The following is a 12,540-nucleotide window of genomic DNA, read 5'->3' on the forward strand; positions in this document are numbered from 1 at the left end:
AAATGTATTCTCATATTTATATTTATTTTCTTAAAAATGAGAACGAAAATGTATTTTGTAAAACTATATTACATGAGTGATATATATTTTTCATGACTCAACAAACTTTGCTCTTTGTGATTTTACTGTGTCGTTTACGCATATTGAGCTGATGGTGTTAGTGTTTTGATATTGTAAAATTAACTTGATGAGTATCACTGCCATAATTTTATATCAATGATAACTGAGAACAATCGGTCAAGGAAACACTATATATAAAATGTAAAATGTAGAGCACAAATTACAGCCTACTTTTTGGAAGTTGTGTACACTATAATTATCATAGCGAACACTGTTTCATCCTTACACAAAAAGACGAAGAAAATGCAACGTGGACAGGTTTTAAGATGCAACAATCTTCATATAATTAGATAAATACATTTAACATCTTAAAGCAAGTACTACATAAAATTTTAACCGTTTTCCAAAGTTAGTCTTATTGAGTTTACAGTAGAAAACTATGGCTTTACACCAAATTTATATCCACTGCATTGCCTTTTCTCCAACCAGATAATGTTATTTAACTAACATGTACCCACTCAAAACATAAATGGAACCAGCACCGGAAAAAGCTTTAGTCTGTGACGAACAATATGCTAGAGAACACATACCGCTAAGTTTTTGTTGCAATGCAGATGTGGGCGTCTGGTGTGTCAATCCAACTGCATCTATAGTCAAACCGAGTGAATCACTTCCTGTTTCCTACAAAGACAGCACACCACATCCCAATCAGAGCAAACAACAAAGGTTTGTACCTTATCTTGCTGGTACCTTATTGTGGGAGCAGAGAATCAAAATATTACAACCTGATATTTAATTTGAAAACCGCGTATTTACGTATAAGATAAGAAACATGACCATGAGGCTACTCTGAACAGCTTATATTTGAATCTTTACTATAATAAGAGCCATATCTGTCTGTCCGTCCGAAGCCACAGTTGGAGGTTGGAAAAAAGATTGCATCAAACAGGATTCAAACTTTAGACCTTTAACAAGGTCGACCAACACTCTAACAACTGAGCCAATCGACTGCACTCAGGCATTCCGGAGTAATTGTATGTATAACTATTACACTCGTTGATCTCTCCGCCACACTAAACTTCCAGGATACTAATACTAATAACGGTGAGTGTTGTCAGAAAAAATAATTTCACTGAAATATGACGATGCATTTTAGTTTAATTTCATTTCGTAAAGGAAAACCACCTAAATGTAGCTGCCAATCGCTTAGTTATAAAATTATTCCAGCACCTATTAGAAGATGAACAGGCCATCATAGTTTAAACTCACTTTGTCAGGCTGAAAGTCTATAACGTTCGCAGCTCGTAGACAGTCAGTCGAACGATCTGGCTTTTTGAAGAGCAGGAGGTAGCTGGGAGCTGTGAGGGAGTAGACCACATCTCCAGCAATTACTGGGGCAAGTTGTGCTGTGTAAGTGCCTCCAACCATGAGTTTGTTATCTTCATTGAATAATGAAAATGCTACTGTTTGGCTACAGATAAAAATATGGCACAAGCATTAACTGGAGTTTATAACTAAAAACCAAGATAATGAAATAATCATTAACAGCCAAAATGTTGAGATTATATAGGGCCATGTGAGAACATTAGAGTAGGCCATCGATAGGTATACATGTACATCTACGAGTACAACATAATATACTCTAAAGTCAATGCTCTACATGCAAAATGAATTAATCCCTAGTTCCGCTTTTGCATTCTCAATACCATCATTCATTAGAGCGAATATTCATTATAATGACACTGCCAGTCATTTCATTCGTTCTGCAGCCCAAAAAACTATGAACTACTGATAGATAATTCAGTAATATAATACATATATAACATTAAAACAAATAGATATGTGAAAAAATATAAAGTATTGTATTAGTAATTGATAAAAGAATTTTCCTTTTTTTATTTTATATTTATTTGTTCAATGACACCAACCTACTACATCCGCCTTCGCATGTAACAGTCAATTAAATTTTTGTTACTACAACCTTCAATTCACTATCCCAACTCCTCCACAATACTATAAGATTAGCAACTTTTAAAACACTTTAGTTCAACTCACTCAATAATTCTTGATTTCTGTCTTTTAAATTTGTGTTTTAATACACATAACTTTGTTGATATTACTACTAAGATTATTACTACTATTATTACTACTATTATTATTACTATTATTATTACTACTATTATTACTATTATTATTACTACTATTATTACTATTATTATTACTACTATTATTACTACTATTATTACTACTACTATTATTACTACTATTATTACTACTATTATTACTACTATTATTATTACTATTATTATTACTATTATTATTACTACTATTATTACTACTATTATTACTACTATTATTATTACTACTATTATTACTATTATTATTACTACTATTATTACTATTATTATTACTACTATTATTACTATTATTATCACTACTATTATTACTATTATTATCACTACTATTATTACTATTATTATTACTACTATTATTACTACTATTATTACTACTACTATTATTACTACTATTATTACTATTATTATTACTACTATTATTAATACTATTACTAGTATTATTATTACTATTATTTCTACTATTATTATTACTACTACTATTATTACTACTATTATTACTATTATTATTACTACTATTATTACTACTATTATTACTACTATTATTACTATTATTATTACTACTATTATTACTACTACTATTATTACTACTATTATTACTATTATTATTACTACTATTATTACTACTATTACTACTATTATTACTATTATTATTACTACTATTATTACTACTACTATTATTACTACTATTATTACTATTATTATTACTACTATTATTACTACTATTATTACTATTATTATTACTACTATTATTAATACTATTACTAGTATTATTATTACTATTATTTCTACTATTATTATTACTACTACTATTATTACTACTATTATTACTATTATTACTACTATTATTACTATTATTATTACTACTATTATTACTACTATTATTACTACTACTATTATTACTACTATTATTACTATTATTATTACTACTATTATTAATACTATTACTAGTATTATTATTACTATTATTTCTACTATTATTATTACTACTGTTATTACTACTGCTATTACTACTATAATTATTATTCCTACTATTACATTAGTATTATTATTACTACTGTTATTATTATTAATGCTAATAGAACGCTATACATACATACAACCCTGAACCTAGTACCCAATGTCTGATTGACTGATTAAGCAACCTTGATGCCAGCAATTACTCGAGAGGTAGAGGTAACCAGAAGAGGACACAGAACAGAGACTTACTGTCGGTTGCTAGAAGCCGAGTACACAGAGACGGTGAGGCAGAGATTAGAGAGGCTCAATCCTCCGTCAAACAAGGCTGTGTACTCCGATGGAAGACTTAAGAGCTGTAACTCCACATATGGGTTCTGATTGTTACCGATCATCGTAATGCGGGCATACTGAAGAACGTTGTCTAATACGTACAGCTTGTCAAGCTCATACAATGAACCGTCCTGCCATAAAAAACACCCAGACGATTAACAGATGCAAATACTCCATGGGTAGGCAGACAAAAGCCTCTCAGAAAATGTCAATGATTGATATAGGGTTAGAAAAGAATGACAGGAACCCCTCACTTTTTGCGGTTAAGGCGGATCAGCATCCCCCTTGATAAGTTAAAACCTGCGAAATAGAAACTAATTTTTCAAAATGTATGAGCCAAAGTTTTAACACCAGAACACTTAAACTGCCTTCTAAACATATTGTATCTATTTCCTGTATAATAAGAAGTAAAGTGAAGTTATCTTGATTGGCTTTCAACTTATATTTCAAGTTCACTCCCAGTATTCTAAGCCAGAGAATGCACTTACATAGTAAGGGGGTCGTTAGGACTTCATCTGGTCTGAATATTCGTACCTACCTATATGATTAACTGAATTTCGTGTGAGAAACAATACACATGTTTGTAATTTATGAGATTTATGAATTTTATGTCTGTATATTCGTGCATTGAACTTTTTTAATGTTTCTTGTCATTAACTTTCTTTTATATTTCATTTATAACGAACATTTTTTACTGAAACTGCGCAAGGTGAGCCACGAAGTAGCGAGGAACTACTACAACTAGATGAACAGTACTCACCAAGGCCACACCCTTCCAGCTGTCCACCAGGCCTTGCTTGTTCTCTGTGTTCACCATAACGGGAGAGTCGGATTTGTCCAGTACAATCTGTCCCTGGACTGACAAAACAGCAAGCATAAATATCAAGCGCTCTTTTAGTGGAACCGGTGAAAGTTTCTCACCAAAGCAAATAGACAAGAATCAACGACATTGGTATCAGTAAGACAACTGCCTGAATGACATCAAACAAAAAGTTTTTTTTAAAGAACAGATACAAATTTTGTTGAACAATTTGAAACCCAGTCTTGAATATAAATGCAGGACCCCTAATCCTAGACCATATTAAGAACTTTCAATCAACTGTGAAACCAGTTAAAATAGCACAATTCCTTTTTAACTACGGTAAAGAGCATTTTGAAGCTTGCAAATTGCAATTAAAAGAAGGCAAAGCAAGTGTTAATCGCTGTGCAACTGCAAGCCTTTATAACGGCTCGCCTTAGTACCTTTTCAAAAACATTCATCAGGGATCATACAATTAACAATAGATGCCATAATAAATTTAGGATACTAGATTATTGTTTTGCCAAAAAGAGAACCAGTTAGTTTTCTTTTTACTCAGAACTTACAGCATAATATTGCGATTCTATACTTTTTTATTTTCAGTTTAGGATGTATAAAACGACCTAAACGCACTTCTGTTAGTAAAATTCTTCAACATTGGGCCTCAGATAATTCTAATAGCAATATTTTATATTAGAAAATAGGGTCGGCATTTTGGTCGAAGTGCAAACGATAGCGTTTCTCTTTATCTAAAATGGCTTGTATAGACTTACTAGAATGCAAATGCATTATCCCTTGTGCAAAATTTTCTGCTGATCCCAAACAATTTAGATTAAAGCTCTATGATAGAAACTAGTTTTTACAATAAAAATACCAAGTTTATGTCAGCAACAATAGTTCTCAACTCATTTCAACTTATGTGATATGAACAAATCGCATACAACCGCTAGCAATTATTTTGAAAATATCATTGCCAGCTGCTTTAACAATCTTCCGCCTAGTATCCGTTCTCTTAGCGGAGAAAGGCATTTTAAACATTATTTGTCAAACTATTTATTCGATTTTAACTAACTGTTGCGCTTTTTTTGTTTTACTATTGTTGTATGACCTAATTTAAAAACCATTTCTATTTGAAATGAAATTATTGCCAATAAGGTAATACAACAATTTCTTGGTATGAATTAATTGCACCAGATCGAGCAAAAAATTCTACAGTAGAGTTAAGACCGATGTGTAACTGGTGAGATTATCAAGATTCTTCGACTTACTTGTGATGGGTTTCTGCATAGCGAGAGAGACGGCCTCGATGCTGAGATTCGTCTCCTTAGGAGAATAGACAACGGCATCAACCACCTGATCCGGGTGTTGCAGGATGTTGAATGGAGGCAGAAAAGAGTAGTAGTGCACTAGAGCCACGACGTACACATATGGTTTGACGAAGGAGCTCAAGACGCCACCCGATGCGTACAGGCTAGCTCCATTTACATACGGCTCATCTACAAAGTCCCTGATACAGTTCAAGATAAACTTACACCATTTTTTGTAGACTTCATCAGAAAGTAACGGTATTTTTTATCATTTGCGATTGTTTTTGATGTTTGTGGTGGTGTGATTGATTGTCAGGACGTCTCAAGAATAAAATCGATAAAACTTGATAGCGATTAAATGGTCAGAAAAAAAATACTCGAAATGTCATTAGTTATCATTACAATAGTTGATATCGGCTATTGAAGCGTTACACGCCTCTAGTTTGCCTGTCTGTTTCAACTCTAGATGTCATAATCGGACTTTAGATTGAGCTGAACATTTTAGCTGGGAGCAAGTTTTTTCTATTTTGTCTTAAATTGCTCCGGCAATCAGATCGAGTCAAAACATCAAAAACAATCGCAAATGATAGAAAAACAATACTTAAACAATCTTTAATAATACCTAAATTGGTTACATAAAATTGCAAGTAAATTTCAAACATATTTTGGCATAAACAGCCAATTTTTATCCTCAATCTCACGAGCGAGCATCATACAGAACAAATATGGCTAGTTGTTACAGCAGTTCTGTTATAAATTGTAGGTAGAAATAAGCGAAGCGCTAAGCAAAACGATTACAGTTAAAATGTTAAAACTTGAAAAAGTCGTGTCTCCGCCATCTCATCTACAAAACACCAAAATTCTCAACAACACCAATGCAGAAACAAATGTTATAGGTAAGCGAAGGAGCTGCCCAGAGACAATAGCGCCCGATAAGGTGTTATCATGTGAAGCTCACGAGCTGAAGCAACCACTTTAAGGCAGCATATATTGAGCTAGACATATTATATTAAAGAGCGCTGTTTCCTTTCCCACTTGTCATATAGGCTGTCGACACCTGTACATGAGTAACTTTACCTGCTTGATTTGATGCACTTATTTCCAAATCATCTGGTACAGGAATTATCAAACCGGAGTCATTTACAAATTCCCAGAATTATTCAGCGTGGCAACCAAAGGATGCGGATGCAACTTAAAAGAAGCAGTAAATTCAACACGTCTGTCAGTTTTCCTTGATAGCAGCTTGAAACGGAGAACTCTCACTATACTTACCCTTCTTCCTCAGTGTGATGTTCATCTCACTCATTGGGTAATACATGTCACTGCCGCTCTCGTCGATGGTTAGATCTACACCCCGAAGATTTACTGGGTTTAATGTTGACCCCGAGGTATGCCAGAAAGCAAACATTAAACCCATATTTGGCAGATGCATCCGAGATGTAATCACATCATCGAGTGCTGTGTCAATAGAATCTAAAGAAATGAAAAAGATATCGAAACAGTAAAAACAGGGTCAGCGGTTAAAAGGTAGCAGAAACCTGCACCCACACAAAAATCAACAGCTTGTAGGAAGAAATTTGTGGTCGAGCTTCTCAGCGAAGAGAATACTGTTTTGTACAGACTTGCTAGAGCATTCACCAGAACACAGAGCTTTAGTACATAGTACCTGCCAAGGTACTATGTACTAAATCTTTATTACATAGTACCCACCATGGCTAGCATAAAGTTTCAACATTAATATGATTAGCTGCAGCATAAATACTTGTATAGAAATTTTATAGCTTCGACAATATGAGTGCTCAAAGCATAACAAATGTATTGGCCTATATTTATGGAGTTGTCTTCTCATTAGCACATAAGCAGCATGCCACTAAAAGAATTTTCTCAAGCGAAAGCCAAAGGAGACTAAAGGCAAAACTGTGAAGTTACAAACAGTCTTGAGACAACCAGTTAATGATTTCTATTTCCCGCATCGTGGAGACATAAATGGTTATGTCCTAAAATATTTGGCATCAACAGTTTGAACTAAAACATTATTTCATGTTTCCAAATACATTTAATTTTGAGTTACTCTAAATAAAGGTATATTATTGCAAAGCAAATTGTTATCTTTTGGTAAGTTTCAGAGATTGGCTCCCTGACAAACATCGAGCCAATCGCGATAGAGCAGCAAGCATAAATATCAAGCACTGTTATTCACCGCAATCAATAAAAAATTTCTCGCGAAGCAAATAGAGAAGAATCGATAGACAACAGTAACGCTAACACATTTGCCTGAATGGGACCACATAAAATCGTTTTTCAAGAACAGAGACACATTTAGTTTCGGTATGTCAAAAAATACTGCCTTAAAGATGAGCTTGTACAAAACTTGAGTAGGTTCCATCAGAACGTATCGGTATTTTTATATCAGTCGTGATTGTTTTTAATGTTGGAGGCGATCAAGTTTTGTCTATTTAATCTTGAAACATCCTGGCAGTCAGATCACCTCAAACATAAAAACTTTCACAAATGATAGTAAAATACTGATACTGTCTGATATAATCTACTCAAATTTTGTGAAAGTTCATCGATAAGTCTACCAGCGATTATTACTAACAACTATTACTAGCATGATGAGCTGTTTTGATTGCATCAAATTACCATCTAGCGAGAACAGTTGACCTCGATATGATGGTTAACCTTAGTAATTAACAGAGAGTTTGTATTTCACACGAAAATATATACAGCGCAAGACAATAAAAACAGCGTTGCATTACCATCAGTTCCCATGATCATTACAATGTATTATATGAATGTGATTTTCCACTTCCTGTATAAGATAGGTTTGTGAAAGGATCCAAAAAGCCTTGAGTGTGCCTACAGCGTAGAAAAAAATTGCTGTGATGCACCGCTGTCACTGCTGCCATATTGTTAAGTAAGCAGGGCCTCCCAAAAATATTATTTTTGTCAAATTTTGGTGGGTTAGAGGATTTTGTCGGAGTCATACTAAAATCTATATTTAGCCTGTCTCACCTTCCAGAGAGGATATTGTGATCTTGTTGTCTAGGAGGGCGATTTTACTGAGGAAGCCGAGTGGCCGATTGCAGTAGTTCCACCCCTTTTTGGTAATGGGCTTCGTGTACCAGACTGTCATGGATGTGCCACGTTGTACCAGCTCAGGATCTTTCTGTATTCCACATCGTGAAAGGCTACATAGAAAGAACTTAAGCTACATAGAAGAAACTATAAATTCAGACAAACAGCGGGTACAAGATTGGTGTGTGAAAGAAAACACTATACCCTGTGTAGCTTATAGAGTACTGTAGCTGTGAGGTATATATTCTACTTATATGGATTTCAGGTGATGCTCTATGACGCACCTAAGGATGTGGAGAACACGATGCCGAATTCAGCACAAGTTTGAATGCATTCAAAGAACCCCTGCTCAAATGTACAACGCATGAAAATTCAAAAATGAGTGTAGTGACATAACCCTCCTTTCAGTATCTCTACTATAGCACAACTATAGTTAACGATACCCTGTCACAGAATCAAGACAAAAAACATGACATCCCATACCAGCCGTTAAAAGACACCTTGCAATGAAAAGACTCTTACTCTGTTACAAAATTTTCACTTCCTAAATTGGGTGAGAACCAAAATTTTATGTTTCAAGTGAAAAGGCCCGGTTTCTTCGTTAGATAAAAAGCTTTCTGATGCAGAACAATCGCAAAGATGTTCACAACAAAAAAGAAGACAAAAAAAGAAGCTCTCTTCAGCTGTATTGTGACTTGTCACAGTTGCTTGCCATTCTTATTCTTCTCTTCTGTAGCAACTGGCTTTATTTAGCTGACCAGCATCCATTGGATCACTCGCAAAAACTACGCCCCGCTTTAATAAGTATCATAAGATAAAATTCAATGAAACAGACGTTTAAAAATTGGAGTTTTTTTGTGAAACGTTAGAGAAAAAAAACAGTATATAACGCCAACAAAAATTTTGGAGAAGATTAGGACACAATAACTTTGAGACGATAGGCAAAACAAGACAGAAACAAGTCACTTTAACTACCGGAGAACAGATTAACCAAGACAGCTTATAGAAAAAAGTAGAATAGATATTTGAGAGCTCATCTAATAGGTCGACAGGTCCCAAAAGAATCAATCATCTCCTCAAAAAGCCCGACTCGCATCACTGTACTGATACTGTATTATGAAACCAATGTGGAGGTGTAACGATGTGTAACGATGAAGCTATTTCGTTAGCAAAATAATTTATATAAAACAACATAAAAATACGCTGTGATATAATAATGACAATCTTGAAAGATTAATCTATTAAAAATAGAACTGTGACAGAAATAGCTAAAATGGAAGCGATTGCAGCGGACATGAAGAAAGGAGAAAGATAGCAATATGCGCATGCTTGCAGAGAGAAAAGACAAATGGTTGGTTGTATTAGTAATAGTACGCGTCTGAGAGATTACGTAATGGGGACCGTAGCAAACGAGTTCTGTTACTTGAGAAAAACGGCACTCCGCTATCTACAAATTTTGAATAGAATTTCTAACATCTAACATTATTATTGATTATTAGGTTGCTATGTTATTGGCCGTAAAACTGATGATCACAGTATGTAAGTGCACAACAACTGGTCACTAACAGTGAGACCCTTGGAGAGTCTATTAGTTTGACTGAGAAACACAGACGACTTGCCTCCGTCTTCACTTTAATATTTATTACTGTACAGAGAACATCTTCAGGCCATCACACATTTCTGGGTCAAAAGGTCAACAGAGCGAAGAATTGGCTCAGATCAAATACGGATTAAATGGTTAAAATACTACATATGTGAGTAAGCACGTCACTTACAACCATCATCTCTTCGTGCCCACTGTAATCACTTTCATTTTAGAAATTTCGTCGCATTTGTATTTGTAATAAATTAATGTTTTAAATTTAAGTAAATACATATATCGCAGATTATTGTTTATGCTTTGTTTCATATTCCTTTTTACTAGATAACTTCATTGCTATAGATCCGCGTTGGCCTTACCATACAGCATTAGTACTCTGATACGAGTCGAAATTTTCCTTGAAATAAATCGTTTTAATTTTTAATAAATCATTTTTATCGTTTCAATGCAATATATATGGTGATAGTATTAGCGACTACTGTTTGTAACATTGTAGATTTTAGCAAATTTAGAACCATGACAAAAAATTTGAAAGTGCGTTTTAGCTCTATAGACTTATATAAACTATTACGTAGGCAGCTGTAAATGTCAGCAGACTCTACCATCCTACAAGAGCAAGCAAAAGGAGACAAATCTAGATATTAAAAATGAAGTTACACTTGTGCTTAAAAATTGTAATCACACATTTGACATACAATGGAACCTCGGTTCTCGACCACAATCCGTTTCGGAAGGTTGTTTAAAACCGAGTTGTTCGAGATCCAAAAGAAGTTTTCCCATTAGAATTAATGTATGTAACTGCTAATCCGTTCCAAGTCGATTTAACAATTTCAGTAAAGTATTTTTTAACATTTTACACCATAAACTGTACTGTATACTGCATACTATAAATAAAAACGAGTAAATATAGATTGTGTTTAATTTTAATAAAAGATTTTCTATATATGATGATGAAAAAAAACAAAAAAGTAAACATTTCGTATGCTTTGCTCTTAAAACATCGAAAGCATTAAAGGTTATGATACAATACCAAAAATCGCAGAAATTGATAATGAAACAGCAAAAAAAATATAACAGATCAGTTGCATCAAAAGCCATGTGAAAAAGAAAATAGAAACAGCAATGGCACATTTACTTCACATCTTTGAAGAAGAATCCTTCTCCAAAACAATTTAGGGTAACTCGACTGAAGGAGTTGTGTCCCTAGAAAATCTCTTCCAGATGGCTGCTTTTTGTGAAGAATTTATGACGCGAAACTTCTCTCTTTGTTCGAGAACCTTCCGAAAGTGGCTCATAACAACGTCGTTGAACGTATAAACATGCTGTTTCCGAAGCTGTTTCCTACGTTTAATTCAAATGCGCATGCTCCGGTTTGGTCGAGAACCGAATTTATGGTCGAGATCCGAGACGAACAAATCTCAAATTTTTTGGGCGAAAACCGAATTGTTCGAGGACCGAAGCGTTCGAGAACCGAGGTTCTACTGTATTCGGTAGCCATACAGAAGATGATTATTGTAATAACAGTAGTATGATATTCAGTAGTAAGCTACTAGCTTACTAGCTTAAGATACTTTCTCCAAACTGAGATTTTTTATAATGTGCTCAGATGAGAAAACTGCTGCCCGAATGTCACTTACCCATTGTTGATTTTGGGTATCAAGAAATTGGTCTGGTTGAGACAAAGAACATCTCCCAAAGCACTAGCAAGGAAAAGGAAACCCTCCTTTCCTTCGCAGTCACTGAAATCGGATGTGCGCCATGTGAAGGTAACTCTCTCCAGTAACTTTACAGATACTGCAACAAAGGTATTCACTAGCCAGTTAGTTGTTGTATTTAAAGGGCTTTCATCTGCACTACACAAAGCAAATTATTACCAAATTTAGGATCATTAAGGCGGAATCCCATCACACCAGTAAATTCCTTGCCGATAATCAAGAATAACCAATAACAATAACAAATACATTCACGTGCTGATAAATCTCAGAAAACTGGCGAAGTTTGTTGCTAAGCATAAATTCAAACTTCGCACAAATTATATTAGCCAATCATTTCCAAAGCTTTGACAGCGCAGTGTTATAACACAAACAAACAGGTTACTTTCATATTTTTCTAAAATCCCATGTTTACGGCAGTAAAAAGAAGCGGTATATCGTACAAATGTTTTTTTAACCTGATTCGTCAAGTTTGCTGGCAACTTCATCTTAGAGTGAAGAGATATCGTTTATGCCAAGTTTTGCTGTCAGTTGATGTGAAACAATTAAGGAAAAACTAAAT

The 12,540-nt window shown here is 34.2% G+C and overlaps 1 protein-coding gene across 2 annotated transcripts in view; it reads right to left on the minus strand.

Annotated features, from left to right (window-relative positions):
• The window catches only part of LOC137399213 (uncharacterized), a 75,541-nt gene that overhangs the window by 25,093 nt on the left and 37,908 nt on the right, over positions 1-12,540 (minus strand). Inside the window, exons 9-17 of one of the 2 annotated variants that reach the window (XM_068085223.1) lie at positions 11,904-12,060; positions 8,604-8,779; positions 6,861-7,061; positions 6,666-6,698; positions 5,550-5,777; positions 4,243-4,340; positions 3,402-3,613; positions 1,330-1,531; positions 651-741 (exon numbers count right to left, since the gene is read on the minus strand). In XM_068085223.1, the coding sequence (XP_067941324.1) occupies positions 651-741; positions 1,330-1,531; positions 3,402-3,613; positions 4,243-4,340; positions 5,550-5,777; positions 6,666-6,698; positions 6,861-7,061; positions 8,604-8,779; positions 11,904-12,060 (1,398 nt within the window). The remainder of the gene's footprint in view (positions 1-650; positions 742-1,329; positions 1,532-3,401; positions 3,614-4,242; positions 4,341-5,549; positions 5,778-6,665; positions 6,699-6,860; positions 7,062-8,603; positions 8,780-11,903; positions 12,061-12,540) is intronic. The other variant, XM_068085224.1, reaches the window with a different exon arrangement.

This window comes from Watersipora subatra, chromosome 7, assembly GCF_963576615.1.
Source record: "Watersipora subatra chromosome 7, tzWatSuba1.1, whole genome shotgun sequence".
NCBI lineage: Eukaryota > Metazoa > Bryozoa > Gymnolaemata > Cheilostomatida > Watersiporidae > Watersipora > Watersipora subatra.